This window comes from Leopardus geoffroyi, chromosome B3 (genome assembly GCF_018350155.1).
Source record: "Leopardus geoffroyi isolate Oge1 chromosome B3, O.geoffroyi_Oge1_pat1.0, whole genome shotgun sequence".
Classification (NCBI taxonomy): domain Eukaryota; kingdom Metazoa; phylum Chordata; class Mammalia; order Carnivora; family Felidae; genus Leopardus; species Leopardus geoffroyi.
In genome coordinates, this window is record NC_059337.1 from 122,418,015 (window position 1) to 122,442,446 (window position 24,432).

At 39.6% G+C, this 24,432-nt stretch overlaps 1 protein-coding gene across 1 annotated transcript in view; it reads right to left on the reverse strand.

Moving 5' to 3' along the window:
- The window catches only part of SPTLC2 (serine palmitoyltransferase long chain base subunit 2), a 103,211-nt gene that overhangs the window by 38,032 nt on the left and 40,747 nt on the right, over nt 1-24,432 (reverse strand). The window contains exons 6-9 of the mRNA XM_045451695.1: nt 20,086-20,179; nt 18,396-18,501; nt 17,197-17,416; nt 14,367-14,493 (exon numbers count right to left, since the gene is read on the reverse strand). Coding sequence (XP_045307651.1) covers nt 14,367-14,493; nt 17,197-17,416; nt 18,396-18,501; nt 20,086-20,179 — 547 coding nt within the window. The remainder of the gene's footprint in view (nt 1-14,366; nt 14,494-17,196; nt 17,417-18,395; nt 18,502-20,085; nt 20,180-24,432) is intronic.

Genomic DNA, 24,432 nt, shown 5'->3' on the forward strand with positions numbered 1-24,432 from the left:
CAGTAGATGCTTGATAAATGTTTTATAAATGTCGAAGCCAGTATCTTTTTTAACGGTGTTCAAGGAAGTCAGTTATAAGAAAGGAGGTAATCTGGTTTGACTCGCGATGTCAGATATACTGCTAAGCTATACTAAGAAGAAAACTGTTTATTAGAAAACTTGATTTTTATTTACATGAATTTCTAATATTGAATTAAACACTTAGGTAAAAGCAGATAAATAATGACAACGAAAAAAGTGGAATCCAAAAACAGTCCTGCGCGCAGAAAGCTCAGCACTTACAGAAGGGTGCCCAGGCTTAGCCTGTCCACCTAACGTAACAAATGGATGGAAAAGCTGCACCCTCCTGCAGAAAAGCAGGAGATTCTCCTTATGCCTACCTCTCCTCCCAAAAAGATTGTTTTCTTTTCTTTTTTTTTTAATATTTTTTTTAACATGTATTCACTTTTGAGAGACAAAGAGTGGGAGAGGGGCAGAGAAAGAGGGAGACACAGAATCCAAAACAGGCTCCAGGTTCTGAGCTGTCAGCACAGAGCCCGATGTGGGGCTCAAACTCATGAACTGTGAGATCATGACCTGAGCCCGAAGTCAGATGCTTAACTGACTGAGCCACCCCGGTGCCCCAAGATTCTGTTTTCTTTAAAAGTTCAGCCTCCTCAGCATGGGACTCCTGGAATGCTTTTTTAAATTATTTTTTTAAGTTTCTCAGTTCTCCTAAATTAACTTTTGACAGTTCCTGGGATTCTCAAGATGATCATTTAACACCTCATTAACAAGTCTATTATAGGAATTAATTCAAATGAGCCCAAACTAATTTTAATTAAACCTCAATCTGCCCAAGGTATTCCTTTTTTCTCCTATACAATAACCGCCTAAATAGGCTCAGTTCTTTCAAAACTAAGAAGTACAAAAAGTGCAGTTTTCCAGAAAATTACTTGTCATCGATTTTAAATTTACCTAGTAAAATGTACCTATCTATTTAATTTGTTCCATGATTTGGCCATTCCGTTTAACATTCATCTACTTAAGCAATACACTTTAAGAACCCACTCATTTTCTAATAGTTATGGATGTGTGCATTCATTCATTCAGCAAATTTATCAAAAGGCTACTACTAGATGCCAGACACTAAGCTGGGTGCTACGCATGTTATTAACTACATCTCTAGCCAGAAAAAAAAAAAAAAATACAGCCAAGCACAGCTCTGGAAAATGAAAAAGCACAATCTTAGTTGCTTTTGGTCAGTCATGTTTTGCCTGGACTCATGAATAGATCTTACAGCTAAATTTCCATTACTGGAGGTGTGCTAAGTAAAAGTTAGAATTTCAAATGTCTGGCGGAATCTGTCAGAATTTCCTAGCTGTCAGTTTTTCTAGCCGGCCTGTTCTAACTCCGTGTGTCCACTCAAAGCACGAGCCCCCCTCCTCCCCGCACACTTCCCACCCACTCTTCTCTGGCTTCGGTTCAACAGCTCCTCATCAATCCAGTCACATGACCCTCTCTTCTTTGGGAAAAGGAGAGGAACTGGAAGGAGAAAGGGGGAGAAAGGGGGAGAAAGGGAAGGAGGGAGGGAGGGAGGGAGAGGAGGGCTTACAAAGTAGGGGAGTGGGTGGATCTCAACCTCCCCTGCGCCATTGCGGCTTCTCTGAAGGCTCCACACTCTTATCACCACAGAGCAACACATCTTCCCACAAAAAAGATGAGAACATTTCTTAACAATCAACCATGTAATATCTGTGTATGTTTAAGCCTTACTTTCATATTTTAGGCAGGATTTATTTCCATGTAGGTTATCCATGTAGTCTGGCATCTAATAACAAAAAAGTTGTACTCACAAAAGTGACATACACATAGGATAAAAGTCTAGTAGTACCGAATATTAAATACAAAGTACAGAAGTGCCCCCTGCCCACCTCCAACCAGCCACCTCCCTGCCCATCCCAGGAAGCGGGGCCGGGTTCTCCATCCAGCTTGTTGGCAGCTAGCACCACAATGCCGATTAACACGCTCACACCCCTGCTTCGGTTCCGGCAGCGCTGCAGGGTGGTGGTGGTGGTGGTGGTGGTGGTGGTGGTGGTGGTGGTGGCGGCGGCGTGCCAAGACAGCCGTGCTTCCGCTACTAATCACCGCCCAGTTTTGTCGTATGACTGTTTTTAATTCTAGTGGCCAGCACCGTCATAAATATGAAGATGATTCCTTTACTTTAAAATACTTTATTAACTTAAAATAGTATCTACTGACTCTCCACCAAGTACATAACAGAAGCTGATACACCTTCATGTCCCTCACCTTCCTTTACCCCTTTCGACACCTCCTGTCTTCTGTCTGCTACTGTTTACAATGCCGAGGTTTTTTTTATTTACATTTGGTTTATAACCACTGCTAAACTTTCCATGCTTTACCTGTAACTGATCCTATAAACTAGAAATTAATTAAGAGCAATAATATTATGATTATTTCACCACACTTGTGTGAAACAAAAGAAAGTCTTCCAAGTGTCAAAACTAAGTGATTTCTTTTTTTAACATCCAACAATTCAAGTCACATTTTAGTTTTGATTTCATCTTTTTTTCTTAATTGTTTTTAATGTTTATTTGTGAAAGAGACAGAGCATGAACAGGGGAAGGGCAGGGAGAGAGGGAGACACAGAATTTGAAGCAGGCTCCAGGTTCTGAGCTGTCAGCACAGAGCCCAATGTGGGGCTCGAACTCACGAACTGCAAGATCATGACCTGAGCCAAAGTCGGACGCTTAACTGACTGAGCCACCCAGACACCCAATTTCATCTTAAATGAAGAAGAGTTGTTCACTATTTCATAGCTCATCATATTATCATTATTTTTTTTTAAGTTTATTTATTTTGAGAGAGAGAGTGAGCATGCTCGTGAGCAGGGAAGGGGCAGAGAGAGAGGGAGAGAGAATCCCAAGCAGGCGCCATGCTGTCAATGAAGAGCCCAACACAGGGCTCGATCTCACAAACCACCATGAGATCATGACCTGAGCCGAAATCAAGAGTCGGAAGCTTAACCAACTGAGCCACACAGGCACCCCCATGTTATCATTATGAAACAACTATTTCGGATCCACTAACTCTGGCTTTGGAGAGGGGCAGGGAGAAAAATCATACTAAGCACATAACTGGAGAGAGAACAGTAGCTCCTGTGAAAACAACGAGTGCCATAAGTCCCACATTCTGACGCAGGTCATATCTTTGCTTAGAATAGATGTTCAGGGACAACCCTAAAGCTCAACTAGAGTATTTAATGACAAACAAGTATTTATATTATAATCCAAGTCTTATCTGTTTTACAGTTACCTATAAATCCTATTTATATGAAACTAGGTTCAGTGTCTCTATCCTAATCTGATTCATAACATTTCTCCAACAATTCTTAGGCTCCATTTCTTTATCACTGATGAGATACAATACCTGCCAGTGAGAATGGAGCAAATGTTTCTCAGGCTCAGAAAGCTAATTTACAAATGGTTGCTATGTTACAAGTGGACCTGGTTAGGGACAGCAAAGGTCAAATCACCTGTATCATCAAAGTTTGAGGATTTATCCCACTAAGGGAAAATCAGTAACAACATCAAATCAAAGATACGTTTATATTTTAAAAACCAAATTATTAATCTTAAGTCTCTCGTATGTTTCTTCCTAAATCCTATAATTCTAGGAACATTGGTCAGTATACATACATGAGGCTTCAATTCAGGAATAATCCTATATGAGTGAATGAATGATCTTTTCCTCTTAGGTGCATAGCTTTATCAAGTCCTCAGCATTTAAGAGCACAAAGAATATAAGGGACTAAATCGTAGGTCATTAACTCTTAATAATGCCTCTCTTCAAGGCACCAAAGTATTCATTTAATCATCCCCCAAGTATTTACTGCATGCCTACTATGTGCCAAACACAGTTCTGAACAGAAAGAATAAAATGAACAAGATGGCCAAAACTCCAGGTTTTTGTGGAGTTTATATTCTACTTTGGGAAGATATAGGTAACAATTATGAGAATAATCAAGTCAAACAATTATTGATCTAAGTTCCTGATACAGGCACTATTTAAGGTGTGAAGGAGGAACAAGACAAGGATCTTAACAGGGGAGGTGACATACATACAGAAACATTACAGCCAAGGGTTAGGGAACTTCAATACATTATACAGTGAAATCTCCACACTACTGGTCTAGCTCCAGCACCTGACCAACAAGCTTTTCAAGTTACTACCCAGTAATACTGCCATAACTGAACGTTCATTTTTGGAAAAGTTTCTGTCTTTCTATAACAGCATTATTCTATGACAGTTCATCCTTGTATTACCAAAAATATTAGCTAAAGGGAAAAAATAAAGTGTGAATACTAACACAGCACTCAGAAACTTAATTCATCTGAGACAAAACCAAAAATTATTAGACTCGCTGAATATGACAATAATAAACTTTATATGCTCATTGGAATTGTACTGTAGCTACACAATCAGTTATGAAGAAAAAAACCCAAAAGCAAGTAACATAAAATACTTTAAAATACTTAAAACAGTCAAAATTACAATGAAAAGGTAAGGTTTAGAGATTTCATCACATATTTGGTGTTTTAGGACTGGACACCAATTTTAACATCTAGCAGTTAAGTCTGCGAACTGACTTACATATACGCTTTAGACAAAACACTGTGTTCAAACATTAAACACCAACCCTGTGAGACAAAATTATAAGTCTGTGATACTATAAAGCTGTGAAATAAGGCTTTTGAGAGAAAAAGGGTATTAGCACAAAGGTGTTGTAAAAGAGCCTTTCAGTTGGTCCTGAAGAATGAACAGAATTTGGGGGATAGGAGGATAAGCATGCCGGCAGAGGGACCAAGCTGGTTTAAATAAGGATACGTGAGAGGATACAGAAAAAGATGGGTTAAGCTACTGTTAAATGTAGAGGACCTTGAGCATCGTATCAAGAATTTGGGCTTTATTCTGCGAGCAACGAGTAGATACTGAAGACTGCTATTTTCTATTTCTGCATCTTTAAGCAGATGCTGACAAACAGCTGTCTGTTAGGAAGAGCAACAGGTGGCCGTGTTCAGGAAAGATTGCAACAAGAAAAAGGCAGTTATAGGCTGGGGCAATAGTTTGGGCAACAGGTAATTAGGGCCTGAAATAGAAATGTGGCAATGGGAGTAAGCAGAAGTGAGAGGCAGAATCAACAAAATCTGACTTAGATATGGGGGAAGTTGACCAAGATTTCAGGCCTGAATAACCTGAAGATAGGAAACCGCAGTGTAACTTCTGTGCTATTCCTGTTCAAGATACATTCCTGAGTCTTAATCAGGAGGAAAACACTGGGTGAACCCAAACTGAGGAATATTCTATAGCATAAGTGGCCTGTAATCGTTCGTGGTGTCAAAGTCATGGAAGTCAAAGAAAGAGTGGGAACTGTGGCGGCAGAAGACTAGAGACAGGGACCATTAAATGCAACACGTGATTCTGAACCACACCTGCATCACTCGGACACTGGCCAAACTTAAAAGGGGTCTGTGGAATAGACAGTAATAACGTTTCAGTATTAGTTACTGAAGTAACATCATGCCATATTGTTTAGTTAATTGTTAATTGTTTCAGTGTCAATTTCTGGCTTTGTCTGGTTGTATTGTGGTTATGTAGGAAAATGTAAGAAGTACTCACTAAAGCATTTGGGATGATGAAGCTTCTCATCAGCAGCTTGTTTTCAACTGGTTCAGGAAAAAAAGTCTTTTGTGCTTTATTTCCAACTTTTCTTTTTTTTAATTTTTTTTTTTTAACGTTTATTTATTTTTGAGACAGAGAGAGACAGAGCATGAAGGGGGGAGGGGCAGAGAAAGAAGGAGACACAGAATCGGAAGCAGGCTCCAGGCTCTGAGCCATCAGCCCAGAGCCTGACGCGGGGCTCGAACTCACGGACCGCGAGATCATGACCTGAGCTGAAGTCGGACGCTTAACCAACTGCGCAACCCAGGCGCCCCTATTTCCAACTTTTCTGTGTGATTGTTTTAAATAAGAAAATGATTTAAAAATACTATGCTCAGAAATACTGACTCTACCATATGGCTATAGCTAGCTCTACATCATGGAATTTTGAAATGTTTGAATAATATTTCAAATTATTGTGATTTTTTTCCCACAGTTTTTAGTTGTCTTCCCCTGCCCCAGTCTCTTAAAGCCAACAGGAAAAGCCAAGAACACGGAGCAAGATTAGAATGCTCAAATTTCACATCCAGATGGCCAACCGACACACTCATCATCACTCATCATCAGGGAAATACAAATCAAAACCACAATGAGATACCACCTCACACCTGTCAGAATGGCTAACATTATCAACTCAGGCAACAACAGATGTTGGCGAGAATGTGGAGAAAGAGGATCTCTTTTGCACTGCTGGTGGGATTGCAAGTTGGTGCAGCCACTCTGGAAAACAGTATGGAGGTTCCTCAAAAAACTAAAATTAGAACTACCCTATGACCCAGCAATTGCACTACTAGGTATTTATCCAAGGGATACAGGGGTGCTATTTCAAAGGGGCATGTGCACCCCAATGTTTATAGCAGCACTATCAACAACAAAGTATGGAAAGAGCCCAAATGTCCATCGATGGATGAATGGATAAAGAAGATGTGGTGTATATATATATATATATATATATATATATATATTCAATGGAGTATTGGCAATCAAAAAGAATGAAATCTTGCCATTTGCAACTACGTGGATGGAACTAAAGGGTATTATGCTAAGCGAAATCGGTCAGAGAAAGACAAATCTCATATGACTTCAACTCATATGAGGACTTTAAGATACAAAACAGACAAACATAAGGGAAGGGAAGCAAAAATAAGACAAAAACAGGGAGGGGGACAAAACATAAGAGACTCTTAAAATGGAGAACAAACAGAGGGTTACTGGAGGAGTTGTGGGAGGGGGGATGGCCTAAATGGGTAAGGGGCATTAAGGAATCTACTCCTGAAATCACTGTTGCACTATATGCTAACTAACTTGGAGGTAAATTAAAAAGAAAAAAAAATGCTCAAATTTCTCCCTACATTTTCTATTTTCTTCTAGAAGCTGCAAAGTTTCAAAAAATGAAACCTGCACACTTAAAAATAAAAGACATAAGAAAGATGATCTTTGTATGGCAACAAGAAACTTGTGCTGCAAATCAACAGGGGTCCATACTTGGCCAGGAAAGAAGAAAATAAAAACTACCTTAGCACAGGTAATACATGAACTTCCTAAATCAGTCTCAAAATTGACATTCTGAATAAAAGCCTCAAATTTATGACCACATATAAAATGCTAAAAACTCCAATAATAGATTATCTTAAAGAAAAGATACATAATCTGGGTGCCTGGGTGGCTCAGTCGGTTGAGCGTCTGGCTTTGGCTCAGGTCATGATCTCATGGTCCGTGAGTTCGAGCCCCGCATTGGGCTCTGTGCTGACAGTTCAGAGCCTAGAGCCTGCTTCAGATTCTGTGTCTCCCTCTCTCTGCCCCTCCCCCATTCATGCTCTCTCGCTCTCTCTCTCTCTCTCTCTCTCTCTCTCCCCCCCCTCTCTCTGTCAAAAATAAACTTTAAAAAAAAAAGAAAGAAAAGATATATAATAAATTCATGATCTTAAAAACAGAAAACTAAAACACATCTATCAAATACAGCATGTTCAGAAAAGTGAATCTGAGTGCCAAATAGGGTAGAGTGTGTGGTAATAAGGGTAGATTCAATTATATGGTATTGCAAGTGGTCAAGTGTAAACACAAAAACAAAACAAACCAAAAATGCCATGCTAATAACTGCAGCTTATTTAAAGCATCTAGCTATAATTCTTTGAATTATCTGAAACTGACATGAGAGAGAGAGAAAGAGAAAGAGAGAGAGAGAGAGGAGAAAGAAAGAAAAGAAACAAAGAAACAAAGAAAGAAAGAAAGAAAATGGAAGGAAGGAAGGAAGGGAGGGAGGGAGGGAGAGAGGGAGGGAGGGAATCAAGTTCCCAGTGACTTCACTGCCTTCAGCCCCATCTGCAACAGAACTCCATTGGGTTAGCATCCTGTTTGAAGTGGTCCTACAGCAAGGACTAGTTATGGTGAAATAACTTTACACAACACAGAGATTGAAAACGTGCAAGTAAACAGAAACTGTCATATCTTATAAAAAGGAGAAAATAGTATGTCAAAAATGAACTTATTCAAAATAATGCTTGATATTTTATATCCAATAACAGAAATCAGAAAATTAGAGGGTAAGGCATGAAAAGAAAGAAAGCCAGCTTCTTAGTCCAACATTCCCTAAAACTAAAATCAAAGCCAGGACCAAGCACTTACATTACGTGACCTTTTCTCCCTCCTTCCTATATAGAAATTAAACATGAGATATCTGACACAAGGTAGAGAAAAGGCTCTTCACTTTGCAAGTTCACTGTCATGATGTAAAAGTGTCTTCAGCTCACATATGGGTTATCTTTAGCTCTCCCCATTTCCAATTCACAGCACTGTGGAAATTCAATGAAAGAAATACTGGTGCAGCTCTTATGTAAATCTGATTCCTTCCAGATAAACTTCTTCAACATATAAAAAGTGAAAAACAGTACAATATTAAAATGCATGTTCTAGAAAGCCTAGATAACCCAAGATGAAACTGAAAAATGCCCCTAAAATAAGCCATGCACATACATATATAACCATAAAGACATACTACAAATTAATACAAAACAGAAGAAAGCAATAAACACTTACAGAAGATATATTTGACTCAGACTAAAGAAAAGATTGTTTAAGGCACAAAAACATTGTCCACATGGGAAAAGAATCATAAATTCTATCACATTAAGAATGAAAACTTTTGTGAAAGTTTTGTGAAATTATTAACAAGATTTAAAGAAAAGCCATGTCTCTCAGGTTGAGAGACAATAGTGGTAAAGAATTATTATCCAGAATACATGAAGAACTCTTAAAAATACCCATCTAAACAAACAGCCAGGGGCGCCTGAGTGGCTCAGTAACTCTTGATCTCAGCTCAGGTTTTGATCTCGGGGTTGTAAGTTCAAGCCCCACCTTGGGCTCCACACTGGGCGTGGAACCTACTTAAGAAAATAACAAAAACAGGGGCGCCTGGGTGGCGCAGTCGGTTAAGTGTCCGACTTCAGCCAGGTCACGATCTCGCGGTCCGTGAGTTCGAGCCCCGCGTCGGGCTCTGGGCTGATGGCTCAGAGCCTGGAGCCTGTTTCCGATTCTGTGTCTCCCTCTCTCTCTGACCCTCCCCCGTTCATGCTCTGTCTTTCTCTGTCCCAAAAATAAATAAACATTGGAAAAAAAAAAAAAAGAAAAAAAAGAAAATAACAAAAACAAACAAACAAAAACCCCCAGCCAATGGGACAAATGATCAGGAAAATAGAAATAAAAACTACAATGAGATTCTGTTTCACGCAGATCCTATGTGCAGGATTAAAGGGACTGACAGTATCTACAAAGACAAGGAAATGGGCATATGATAACTTTCATATACTAGAATGGGAGACTGAACTGCTGTAAGGACTTCTGAAAGAATTTGGCAGCCTCTGAGGATGTCCACCAATATCACTGCAAGATAAAGAATCTCGGCCACACTGTTGCTGCAGCACCATGTAACAACAGCGAAAAAGAGCTGACAACCTAAATGTCCATCAATAGAGCGATGAACACAGAAGCTGTGGTAATACTACGTGGAACATGCAACGGCAAAAACAAATGAATGAGAACCTCACACTCAACAGAAATAATGCAAACAATATTAAGCAAACAAAATAAATGGCAGAAAACCTTCCCTCATATGACCAACTTATGTAACATTTAAAAACAGAAAATACCATAGACAGTCCTCACTACTGGAATCCAGTCTGTTCCTAAGTGTGTCACACTGTGAATTTCAGGCGGCAGAGTCTGTATATTACATCATTCAAAAATAAGAAAAATTACATGTTCCTGGCTCATCCAAAGCTCCAAACTGAAACAGTCTTCAATATCTACATAACAGCCTACCAAGAATTTCTATAAAATAGAAGGCACCTAAAATACCAATGACCTATTTTAACCCTCAAACAGCTGAAGTACTCTAGCGTGCATCATTCAGTGATGCTGCCTAGTACGGAGTCTATTATATTTCTACTTAGGCATTCACTCGTCTCCAGGAGCATGAGCACTCCCACGTTTTCTTCAAATGCAGGGACATCTGTGGGCCTCTTGTGCTCACCTATTTCCTTCATAGGCTTTCCTGCATATCACAGGACATTTTCATTAGTAATATAGGGAAGGTAAGAGATATTGCACAACACATTTTACAACACAAGTGGACAAGGGACCGGGTCCTATCAGGAAAAGAGGAGAAATACAACTGAAGTGCACTCCACAGCCTCTTCCCCAGACTTGTGCACAAGTGAAAACATCTTTGATGGTGTGCACATGATGGGGGTTTTGATTCAGACAGTTAAATTCCATAAGCATTTCTGGAAGTCATCACAGCAAAGAGTGAGCCTTCAAACAGTGGGGGATACTTACATTACATGGATATGGTCCTAGTAAAAGCATACAAGTACAGAAAGATAATTTCAGAATAGTGGTTATCTCTGGGGAATGGGTGAGAGAAACAGAAACAAGAAGGGACATTACAGGGAGTTTTAGCTATCTTTTTCTTTTTTTTTAATTTTTTTTTTCAACGTTTATTTATTTTTGGGATAGAGAGAGACAGAGCATGAACGGGGGAGGGTCAGAGAGAGAGGGAGGCACAGAATCAGAAACAGGCTCCAGGCTCTGAGCCATCAGCCCAGAGCCCAATGCGGGGCTCGAACTCACGGACCGCGAGATCGTGACCTGGCTGAAGTCGGACGCTTAACCGACTGCGCCACCCAGGCGCCCCTCCTTTTCTTTTTAAAAAGTGAATAAATAGGGTGAGATATTAACATCATTAAAATATTAGATCATGGGTACATTATTTTCTGTACTTTTTCATCAAATCTGAAGGACCAATAACATTTTTTTTAATGCTTACTTATTCTTGAGAGAGAGAGAGGAATAGAGACAGAGCACAAGCAGGGGAGGGGCAGAGAGAGAGGGAGAGACAGAATCCGAAGCAGGCTCCAGGCTCGAAGCTATCAGCACACAGCCCGATGCAGGGCTCGAACCCATGAACCATGAGATCATGACCTGAGCCAAAGTCAAACACTTAGCCAGCTGAGCCACCCAGGTGCCCCTGAAGGACCAATAACATTTTTAGCCTACCTGAAGCATGCCAGAAGCCTGCCAACATTAGTGAGGCCACAGATTCATAAGAATCTGAACTCAATACTAGACAAGAATCTGAATTTGATACTAGGGCAAGAGAACCAGTGTGTCTGTTTTTTTTTTTGTGTGTCACCCTAATACCCTTAACAAGACAAGTGTGCCTCCTATCAGAACTGCCATCCTCCACACCTCACCTGCAACCCCTCTACCCGTACTATTATGCTCAGGCCACAGTGGACTCCTTGGTCTTCCTGACCACAGAGTTGCCTCCATCTCTAGGCCCTTTTATCCCTGGATTTTTCAGGGCCAAATCCTCACTTCTCTCAAATTCTTGCTAAAATCTTGCCTTCTCAATGACAGCTTTATTTAAAATTGCAAACTGGGTCTCTCGAAACTTCTCTACTTATTCTCCGGAGTACTCACCATTTTCTAGCATACTCCATAATCTGTTTCCCTCACTAGAAACCCCATTAGGCAAAAATTTGGAGGTGTTTCATTCTTGATGAATCACGAGTGCCTAGAAACAGCACCTAGCACACAGCAAGCGCTCAAATATTTGGTAAAATAGTAAAACTTCAATTTTTCTGTTATAGTACTTTCCAAGACTAACACAACAAGCCACTGTCTTCTGCATCTCCAATACTGCCCAAGTATATACTCCACTCAAATGATCTGCTTGTAAGCCCATTTCCTGTGCATTGTGATTCACAGAGCCTAACACGTAGTGAGATACTCAGTGTTTGTGGAATGAATGAAATTCAATGTCTCGAACATAAGAGATTAAGTTTCACTCAGGGCAGGCCACTTCTATTATAAAATCACACTCAGGCAATTACTTGCAGATACCTCTTTTTAAAAATCACTTTAAGGCATAGTCAAAGGGCTGCTGCTTGAGTCACACTTTTTTCCTTCTGCAAGGACAATGAAAAGATGCATTCAGTGATACCATAAAAATAAACATTACCTTACACACTCAAATCTAAAAGTAATCAGTCATATTTAATTAAGACTGGGTAGCTGGATTTAAGAGATACGGAATTTATCTCTAGTTTTGGTTTCATTTTATTATCCTCTACTTTTGGCAGAGAAATAATGTAACCAAAAGAAGTTTGTCACTACTAATTAAAAGTTTTAGAGAGTAATTTTTAAAATGTATAAAAGCTGGTAGTGGCAAGTTGTAAAAATGGCCACAAACTCTTGGACCCACTTCCCATTTGAGACGGTGTCTGATTTCCCCGCCCTGCAATCTGGACTGGCCTTAGTGACCTGCTTGTTAACAACAAATCAACAAAGGTCATGGGGTTACAGCACATCCTTTGGAAACTCCTGCTCTGAAGCATCCCTCTGGATTCCCAGTCACCGTGCAATAAGGAGCCCAGCCTCGCGGGGAGGGAATGTGAAGGTGCTCTGGTCAACAGCCCCAGCTGAGCCCAGAATTCAAGACACTTGGGCCCAAGTGACATGGGAGGGAAGAAGCCTCCAAATGATCCCAGCCCCCAGCCATCTGAGTCTTCCCCAGCCATTTGGGTCTTCCAAGCTCAAGCCTTGGATATTACGGAGCAAAGACAAGCCATCCTGCTGTGCCCTGACCGAATTCCTGACCTGCAGAATCTGTGAGCATAATAAGACGGCTCTTATTTCACACCGCTACGCATAGGGGGTGGTTAGAGAGGCGAGAAATAAACTGGAAAATGAGTGCTAACCCAACGTCTATCTATAGCTAATTACCATATTTCATTTTCTCACCGCCAGCAGAGCAAAGATTTCATTATTTGGTATGGATAAGTCATCTATCCAGAGGTCACACATCACACAGATCCATGCTCTAGGACAGGGCAAAAAAATTATCCAAAATTAACTTTGATAGCTGTTGGCCTTTCACTGCAGTCACCTCAGTCCATATACTGGGTCAGTAAGGTTGATGGCACCTACGTGAAGGAGGTAGATCACTGCTAGCTATATACGTATATCTCAGATCAGAAGACACTACTTCTAATTAACACCATAAAGGAAGGAGAGGAGATAACATAGATACTGTTAACAGGGGGTTACTCACAAGGCTCCATACTGTGTTCACAATATGAATGAAGTATTTCCTTCCCCAAGGAATGAATTCATGAAACTGAAAATGACCACCACTTTCAAAATCCATTTCCAAAAATCTCTTACTAGAGATAATAAGGATATATCACAGATGAGAAAAAATATTAAGGTAAAATTCTGATTTAAGAAAACAGGCTTACATTAATCAAAATCAGACATACTCCTTCCTTCCTGTTTTTCAGTGCAAACCAAATAAATCTTACCACAAAATATTATATAAATGAAGACAGCTCAAGGCTGATAATGCAGGATCTTTTACAAGAATAAGACTCATTTTAGACGCACTTTAAAAAGCAACAACCAAAACTAACGTATGTCTCATACACACAATGGAAATAGTTCAGAAGTGAAAAAAACAAAACAAAAATCCCAATTGTTCTACATTTTCTGCAGTCAATACTGCCCTCTAGTGATGCAGAATAAAAGCCAAATAGAAAGTGAGTACATTTTATTTATTGTTCATTTTAGTATGTTTATGTCAGGGCACCTAGCTTGGACTACAAATCCCACCAAAGACAGAATAAACAAATCCAGGATGACTTTTATTATCCGCTCTTAAATTAGAAACTCTTTTAAAAGGCACTGATTCAAGGACACTAATATATGCAAACAGCAGACTTTAAATACATTGGGAACAGATTCTCACTACACACAGTGAGTTACATCTTCATATAAAATTGTACAATTTGAGAAAGACTCTGGGGCTCATTACCTAAGACTTATGAAGATAGGTAAGATCATAAGATTAAAGTGTCACCATCTGTAGACAAGAAAATTCAACTGGAAGCAAGCCAGGCTAGTTGTCATGGCATATGTGTACCAAACACACTGAAAAGTGCCCATAGCAACCAAGGCCTCACACATCTGCCAGTTTTGCCCATTAGGAGACCTGACTCCTCATTTGAGGAAAAAAGTTCAAGAAAAGAGCATGTTTGGTTGCTAAGCATTTACCGAACATAGGAAATTTTCCAAGAAAACACACTTACCGAGGGTAGTGCCATCCTGCCCCATGATGCACTTCATAGAGGTGACAATCTGCTCCACAACAGGCGGTGACAGCGACGTGGCATACACTGCACTATGGGAATGTGTTCGCAGATAGTCTATCAGCTCCTGCGGAGTTCACAGAAGCAAGTCATTAGAGGTAAAGCTTGAATCCTCGGGTGATGTCACTGCCTTCCTTCCAGGTGAAAGCACTCTTCCTCCCTTCAAGAGCATGGGGATGGGGACACTAATCTGAGATGCAAGATCAACCAGCATCAACGGTCAAAGGACACCACCAGCAACAACTGCATCTGACACGTGGCAACAGCCTCAGGCTTTGTTTTGTTTGTTAAAGGTGCCACAACATGAAAGAAAGAAAAACTAGTTTTAAAGAAGCCCTCTAAATTTGGAGAACATACCACTTAATGTTATAAACGTATCTGCAATGCTGTGTTAATAAACAAGGCGTATGGATTGCTTTTTAGATACAATAATTTCCTTTTTTTTTTTTTAAGTTTATTTATTTATTTTGAGAACACACGCAGGGGAGGGGCAGAGAGAGAGGGAGAGAGAGAGAATTCCAAGCAGGCTCCACACTGTCAGCGACTTGGGGCTCAATCTCACAAACCACGAGATCATGACCTGAGCCGAAACCAAGAGTCAGACACTTAACCAAATGAGCCACCTGGGCACCCCACAATAATTTACTTTTAAGTATTACAAAAAATATCATCTACATGCTACCCTATGTCTGCTAAGCCCATCCTTACACTTCTGAGTAAGAGTAAGACTGTTCTCTAGCATCAATTTTAAAGGTATTAAATATCCTCTAGGGGCGCCTGGGTGGCTTAGTTGGTTAAGTGTCCGACTTCACCTCAGGTCATAATCTCATGGTTCCTCATAACCATATCTCATAACCATAATCTCATGGTTCCTCAGTTCAAGCACCCCACCAGGCTCTCTGCTGTCAGAGCAGAGCCTGCTTCAGATCCTCTCTGTCCCCTTGTCTCTCTGCCCCCACCCAAACATTAAAAAATCTAAATATTCTCCAGATACACAGATTTATAAAATAATATAAATATGGCAGAATAGAAATTCACTGGGTCTTTCATAAGAACAGGAAAGCCATCTCACTGAGTGAAGAAAATCTTTGTATGCCAGTTACAAGGAGTCCAAAACAATCAGAACAATATGTCCCTATTCTCTCCTTTTAACTTCACTAAATCTTTAAATAAAATGTGCAAAGTAGCTCATGTATCAGAACCCAAAAAGGACACACAGAATAGGACTACAAAAATAGTGTATCACTTCAAAAACACTAAAAACTATTCAAAACCCACAAAAGCAAAGATATACCATACCTAAATGATCTCCCAGAGTATGATTTCAAGTCCTTTGGTTTGGCAATAAATCTTAGCAATCAAACTCTCCAAAGTGAGCCTGGTTCCATTAACAAAAATTTGAGGTAAAACTCTATCAACCTTGACTAAAACCACTAATAATGAGTTTTCTCTAAAAGGCAATCAATTATTAAGAGAAAGTCCATGCTTTAAGCCTCCCAATGTCAAGGTTTAAAAAGGAATTAGAGATATGTATGAGCTCCTACCACATACCTCATACAAATACTAACAAATGATGTGTTTTTTTCTAATACCATGGAGAGTTTTTTTAAATTACAGTTTTACCGAGATGGAATTAACTTTTCTCAAGTATACAATTCAGTGGCTTTCAGTATACTCATAGAGCTGTGCGACTTTCATCACTATCTAATCTTGTTTTATTTATTTTTTTAAAGTAGGCTCTATGCCCAGCATGGGGCTTGAACTCATGACCCTGAGATCAAGAATCACATACTCTACCAACTGAGCGAGCCAGGCCCTACTATCTAATTTTAGGACATTTTATTACCTCAGAAAGAAACCTCATACCCATCAGCAATCACTTGCCGCTTCTCCCATCCCCTCAGCCCTTGGCAACCACAAACCTACATTCTGTCTCTGAATTGGCCTGCTCTGGATATATCATATAAAAGCAATAATACAATGTGACCTTTGTGACTGACTTCTTTAAGTTCATGTAAACTGACTAATGTGAACTTCCAAATTCATCCATGTTGTAACATGGATGTACATTAGTTTTTCAACCCTTACTATACAATCTTATAAACTAGGCATATTTATCTCTGTTTTTAGTGATAAGGAAATGGGAAGGTTAAATGCTTTACCCAAGGTCTCACAAAGTTAGGGAAATATTCAAACCTAGGCCTCTGTCTCATGATTCAGCCATTTCCATCACACCGCATTGATTCTCAAGAGCCTCAGAGTTCATTACATAATTTTTAAATTGAAAAATACGATGCCTTGTAGTACACCAGAGCAGGCAAAATAATCTTTTTCTTCCTGTCTCTATGCTCACCCAAGATGCATTTGAGGTCAAGGGGAGGGAAACTGGTCTTCTATTCCCACTGGCTCTCATTATAAACTCTACTTTTGAAACTGTGGGCACAACTCAAACCCAGTAGAAGACTGTGGCAAACAGGCAGCACCACTGTGTGTTCTCTCATACAAGAGGGTGTTCTGTATCTCAGACCAGTGTGTAGTTTAGAGCGAAGCTCAAATAAGAAAACAACAAACAATGAACAGAACCCGCCTTTAGTTTATCAGTCACTCCCTAAGCTGAACTGTGAAGCCCAAAGGCACTGTGAGCTTAAGCCACAAACAAATTCAGGGTCTCCACATCGGGGTTCCAGATTCTTATCTGTCACAAGTGAGTTACCAAGTCTAATCACCAGTCCCTTTATCCTCAATTGCTCAATTCACATGGCCCATTTACCTTCTTGCCTCCAATGTATCCTCCAGAAGCACCAAAACTCTTTGTGAATGTTCCCATCATAACGTCCACATCCTCAGGATCCAGGCCAAAGTAATCTACCACCCCTCGACCTGTAGGGCCCAGAGCCCCAATGCTGTGAGCTTCATCTAGATACAAGTATGCCTTGTATTTCTTCTTAAGAGCAATCACTTCAGGAAGGCGAACAATAGATCCCTCCATGCTGGCAAGACAGGAGAAAATACATACAGAGACTTCTTAACTCAAAATTAGGGGCTGGTCTGTCAACTTACTGTTATTATTAATTTTTTCAGTTTATTGCTTTTTTAAAATAGTTTGACAACTCTGCCTGTGATTTTAAACTAGCAAAGTTAGGTGATGCCATGGCCAGGCAGATGTCTAGGGGAAAGGAGAGTGGATCTTTTAAAACAAGCGTCAGAACAGAACTGATCTTAATTTACCACAGATGGATAAAGGTCACCAGATTCTTCCAATGCTTGTAATTACAAGCAACATTAGATTTTGTATTACGTTGCATGTGTAATTAAAATAACAGAATAAAATGAAATAAAAGAATTTAAAAAAATAGGACGTAAGAAAGTAAGTGCGAGGACTGCAAATAAACCAGAATAAAATCTTTCTTCAAATGAAATGATGTATGATTTGTTTTGACATATTAGAAAATATATTCCAATTCTTGGCCCTCTGTATAAATTCCCTCTATAAACAGCAGAAAAAGAAAGGACCCCAACAGAGGGGTGATCTGGAGACTATGAAGCACAACAGAAAGAATAAAGAAAAGCCAGAGAAAAAGACTTCTGTTCTAGTGCAAACTCTGCTTCCAGGTTTGTTTTTTTTAACATTTATTTATTTTTGAGACAGAGAGAGACAGAGCATGAACGGGGGAGGGCCAGAGAGAGAGGGAGACACAGAATCTGAGGCAGGCTCCAGGCTCTGAGCTGTCAGCACAGAGCCCGACGCGGGGCTGGAACTCACGGACCACGAGATCGTGACCTGAGCCGAAGTCGGCCGCTTAACCGACTGAGCCACCCAGGCGCCCCTGCTTCCAGGTATTTTAACAAATCATAAACATTGTTTCCTTAGTTTCCAGAGGGGTCTAGATTACCATTCCCTTCTGCTTAAAAATTCTGTAACTTCATGGAGCCAAATCAGAAAAGATAAAAATAGGAAAGTAGGATTACCTATATATTCCCTCCACAAGGATTAGAATTTTCTTCCAGGGCCTTCGAGTCCGAGGCTGACCATAAACAATGGCATCTTTCAGCAGCTTCTCTAGGCTTTGCATATCTACATCACACAAAAAAGAATTTCAGCACAAAGTACCTTCCTCTTTCTGAACTTTATTTCAGAAATGCAAATACACATTTCTTATTCAGGAAGAGTGTCTCAAATAGCAAAGGACATTAACTTATGGAATCAGAACTGAGCAGAAAAAGGCAAAATGGGTGAGCTACTGCTAGCTTGAATGACAATCTGAAATGTAATAAATGTTCAAAACCACAAAAACTCCACCAAATAACTGTGGCATAGGTGATTCAGAGTTGGTTAGCATGCTTGTGAAATGGCTCATGTTTCATGTTAAATACCTGACCATTCAGTTAGCTTTTTTTTTTGTATTCGTAGAATCAACAGTATCTTTAATCCTAGTGAGTCATTCAGAAATACACACATAAAAGACTGCGCAAGAAAGTGCAAATAAACTATTAAAAATACATGCACCTCTTAAAAAGCAAATAGGAGGGAAAATTCATGCACATGCTCCATTTCCTTTCACCCAGGATACACTCAATAACTGCTTGTTAAACAGCTTTAACTTAGTAGTGTGCTAAAAATACGCCAGTGGCATCCATGAGACTATGTGGTAAGAAAGCTTGGCAATCAGTTAGCCTTTTGTTTGACTTGATCAGCTGTCTGTACATTATCTAGCTCTCATGGCTCTGTTGGTCCTTAAGGATGGTTAACAGGCCCAGAAACAGCTTGGCTGGTACTACCATTAATGAGGATCATAATTTTCCTGTTAATGATAAATACTCTGGGGACACCTGGGTGCCTCGGTCAGCTGAGCATCCGACTCCTGGTTTGTGCTCAGGTCATGATCCCAGGGTCAGGGGTTCGAGCCCCATGTCAGGCATCAGTCTCCACGCTGTGTGTGGAACCCACTTAAGACTCTCTCCCCCACCACAAGCCCTCCCCTGCCTCTCTCGGGGCACCTGGGTGGCTCAGTTGGTTAAGTGGCCGACTTCAGCTCAGGTCATGATCTCACTGTTCATGGATTCAAGCCCCACATTGGGTTCTGTGCTGACAGCTCAAAGCCTGGAGCCGCTTCGGATTCTGTGTCTCCCTCTCTCTGCTCCTCCCCTGCTTGCACTGTCTCTCTCTCTCTCTCTCAGAAATAAATACACATTGAAAAAATTTATTTAGAAAAAGTTGAAAGCCAAATAAAAGGAGAATCTTGTATTTTGTACCAAAAGGCTTCCTTTAGCCTCTATTTCTATTCTAATGAGGAAGAGAATAACTTTTTAAAGTTTATTTATTTTTTTGAGAGAGAGAAAGAGAGAGACAGAGACAGAGAAAGAGAGAGAGAGAGTCCCAGGTAGACTCCACTCTGTCAGCACAGAGCCTGATTAGGGGCTCGAACTCACAAACTATTGATCATGACCTGAGCCGAACCCAAGAGGCAGTCACTTAACCAACTGAGCCACCCAGGTGCCCCAAGAATAACTTTTAAAAGACTGGACCAGGAGGACATTTTAAATGTCGCAACATGCTTCATTTAGATTTTCTATTATTAATGTAACTAATGGTACCACTGCCACTAACCCAAAAAATATTAAACACTAAAGTCTGAAGTGGATTCCACATCAAACTCACTGTTGTGTTTGAAGATTCGAATGGTTGCTCCCGAGAGTCTGGCTCCTAGAACCAGAGATGCATGGTTTAGTTCGTCACTCAAAATCAGGCAACCCTGCAAAACCACAAGCACAGGAAGGTAAGAAGCTGGGAGGAAACATGTAGTTACACAAATTATAAAACCCTAAAATCATGAATAATGCTATCTTATTAAGGAAAGCTTGTACAACAGCAAAACTATCAATTTCAAGAAAAAGAAAAGTATACATATTTTTGTTTTGCAAAATTAACTCAGAAGTAGATGCAGAATTCCAGCCTTTTAATTTCTTCAGTCCTGTGACTGACTTAAATATTCAGGTGTACAACAACAAGCTTTTATTTACATCCAAACTCTGAATTTCTCTTCTGCAAGTCTTCAAATCCTTTACTTGCCACTCTTGCATTCCACTGTACCTTAAAAGGATCCTCCTCCTTTCCCTCCATACAATTTTATTTTCTTCTCTTTCCAGCTCATTTTTTTTTCCTGACAAAATCTGCAATATGATTTGTTATTTACCTTTTTATGTATTTTTTTTAAGAGTTTATTTTTAAGTAATCTCTGCACCCAACGTGGGGCTCGAACTTACAGCTCCGAGATCAAGAGTTGCATGCTCCAGGACTGAGCCAGCCAGGAGCCCCTTACCTCCTTTTCAGACATTCTTATTCACCATTTCTGTGTATCAATCTACCATGAACTATCCTTAGTTCAAAAATAAAATGAAATTAAATGTCAGCAGTTAACAGCTAAGTACTTAATAGGTTCCTGGCATTATGTTAAGGCTTTTAAAGGCATTATTACTTTTAATCCTCATTAAAAAAATCTCTGAGGCAGGTACTATTATTATCCCCACTTTACATATGAGGAAATCCCCTTTCAGAGAAGTTAACAAACCTTGCCCAAGGTCACAAGCATGCTAAGTGATTCATTACAAAGCTTCTGCTACCAGAACACATGCTCTTATTCTACAGCATACTGTTTCCCCCTTCCTTGAAGCTGAATAATCAACAACCTCACATAGAATTTAGTATCAGACTCAAAGAAATATTAAAACTGTATTGGTTCCTGCCTTTAATAGATTAAATGATACTTAATAACATTTCAACTAAAATACTTGGTTTGAAAGATAAATCTTTAAGGTAAGACCTTCCGTGTCTGTATATAAGATCTCTAATTCTACATGATTATTAGAGTTTCTGAACATACAGGGAAGAACAGAACAAGATTATTTAACTCTTTACTGTGAAAAATTCTGAGAAATTCCAAGTAAGAATCTCAAGATTTATACTGCTAAAATGCAGGACAGGAATGTATTATAATCAACGTGACGAAGTCAAAGAACCATACATTTAGGTCTTTCAAAGAATGTGTCCACTGTATCTAAGTTGTTGAATTTACTGGCATAAAGTTCTTAAAATGTCCTTATTATCCTTTTAATGTCTATAGGATGTGTAGTGATGTGCCCTCTGTCATTCCTGCCACTGGTAATTTGTGTCTTCTTTTTATCCTCACCAGTCTGGCTAGAGAGTTATCAATTTTATTCATTTTCTCAAAGAACCATCTTTGGTTTCACACATTTTTCCCATTGTCTCTTTTCTAAATCATTGATTTCTGAATTTACTTTTATTTTATCTTTCCTCTGTTTGGACTCTTTGGGACTCTTTAATTTGCTCTTCTTTTTCGAAGTCCTTATTTAGATGGCTGATTCAAAATGTGGTTTTTTTCTTATATAAAATTTATTGTCAAATTTATTTCCATAAAAATTTTTCTTTTTTGGTGTGCCTGGGTGGCTCAGTCGGTTAAGCATCTGACTTTGGCTCAGGTCATGATCTTGCAGTTCGTGAGCTTGAGCCCCACATTGGGCTCTGTGCTGACAGCTCAGAGCCTGGAGCCTGCTTCAGACTCTGTGTCTCCCTCTCTCTCTGCCTCTCCCCTCCTCATACTCTGTCTCTCTCTCCTTCAAAAAAAATGCTTTTCTTTTTTTTTTTAATGTTTATTTTTTCATTTTGAAGGGAGGGGTGATAGGGACTGAGAGAGAAGGAGAGAGAAAAATCCCAAGCTGGCTCAAGCTGTCAGCATGGAACACAGGGCTCCATCTCATGAACCATGAGATCACGACCTGAGCTGAAATCAAGAGTCGGACGCTTAACCAAATGAGCTACCCAGGCACCCCAAAACTTTTCTTTTATTAATATAAGCACTTAACACTATATATTCCCTGAGAATTGCTTTAGCTTTGTCTCACAAATTATAATACGCTTCACTTCCATTTCATTCAAGTTATTTTCTATGTTTCCTTTCTGCTTTGACTCATGAGTTATCTGGAAGTATGTTTTTTCAAATATTTGAGCATTTTCCAGGTATCTCTGTGTTACTGATTTCTTTCTTTTTTTTTTTTTTTTTTTTTAATTTTATTTGTTTTTGAGAGAGAGAGCAGGCACGTATGAGTTGGGGAGGGGCAGAGGGAGACACAGAAGCAGACTCCAGGCTCTGAGCTGTCAACACGGAGCCCAATGTGGGGCTCAAACTCATAAACCGTGATATCATGACCTGAGCCAAAGTCTGACACTTACGGATGCCACCCAGGTGCCCTTTATGTTACTGATTTCTAATTTAATTGCATTAGAATCAGAGTGAATAATTTAAATTTTTAAAATTTTGTTAAGGCTTGTTTAATGGCCCTGAAAATGGCCTATCTTGGTAAATGTTTGCTGTTATTGGGTAAAATGTTTCATAAATGTCAATTAGGTCAAGTTGGTTGATAATGTTTTTCAAGTGTTCTCTAACCTTGCTGATTTTCTGCCTAGTTCTATCAATTATTCAGAGAAGGATATGGAGATCTCTAGTAACAATTATGTATTTGTCTATTTCTCCTTTCATCAATTTTTGCTTCATATACTTTGAAGCTCTATTTAGGTACCGATATATTTTAAATTGTTATCTTTTTAATGAATTAACTCCTGTATCATTATACAATGTTCCACTTTACCCCGAGAAATATTCCTTGCTCTGAAATCTTTGTTTATATTAATATAGTCACTCTAACTTTCTTTTCAATTATTGTTTGCTTGCTGTATCTCCTTTCATCCTTTTACGTTTAACCTGTGTCTTTAAAGTAGGTTTTTGGTAGAAACCTACTTAATTTTATCTAATCTGACAAGCTCTTTTTTCTTTTTGAAAAAATAATTTTTTTAAGTTTATTTATATTGAGAGAGAGAGCAAGTGTGTGTGGGGAAGGGGCAGAGAGAAGGAGAGAGAGAGAAACTCAAGCCGGCTCTGCACCGTCAGTGCACAGCCCAACATGGGGCTTGATCTCATGAATAGTGAGATCACGACCTGAGCCAAAGTCAGATGCTTAAATGATTGAGCCACCCAGATGGCCCCAACCTCTCTTTTCTAATTGGAATGTATAAGCCATTTATATTTAATATAATATCATATAATATCAATATAATTGGGTTTAAACCTCCTCCCTTAGTATTTGCTCTCTATTTGTTCCACGTGTTCCTTGAAACCATACATTATAGGGGCGCCTGGGTGGCTCAGTCAGTTAAGTGTCTGACTTCAGCTCAGGTCATGATCTTGCGGTCCGTGAGTTTGAGCCCCGCGTCGGGCTCTGTGCTGACAGCTCAGAGCCTGGAGCCTGTTTCAGATTCTGTGTCTCCCTCTCTCTCTGACCCTCCCCCGTTCATACTCTGTCTCTCCCTGTCTCAAAAATAAATAAACGTTAAAAAAAAAAAAAGAAACCATACATTATATAACTGTAAAGGACTTTACAGTTAACCTAGTCCAAGTACCTCATTTTACAAAGCAAAATCTGAGGCTCTGAAAGTCTGTGACAGGGTGCCTGGCTGGCTCAGTCAGAAGAGCAGGCAATTCTAGTGTCTCCCTCCCTCTCTCTCCCTCTCCCCCACTGACACTCTGTCTCTCTCAAAAAATAAATAAACATTATATAAAAAAAAAAAAAAAAGAAGAGCAGGCCAATTCTTGACCTTGGGAGGTCACGGGTTTGAGCCCCAGATTTGGGTGTAGAGATATCTTAAATAAATAAAACTTAAAAGGGAAAAAAAAAAAAAAAAAAGGAAGGCTGTGACATGCTCACAGTCATAGAGCTAAATTTGAATATACAAAAAAATAAATTTGAATATATAAGCAACCAAACAAAAACCCAAGTCTTCCAACTCAGTAATCTACCAATTTTTCAATATACAATTCCTAAATATCAATATTAAAAAACCTGGGGCACCTGGCTGGCTCAGTCAGTGGAGCATACAATTCTTGATCTCAGGGTTGTGAGTTCAAGCCCCACATTGAGTGTGGAGCCTACTTAA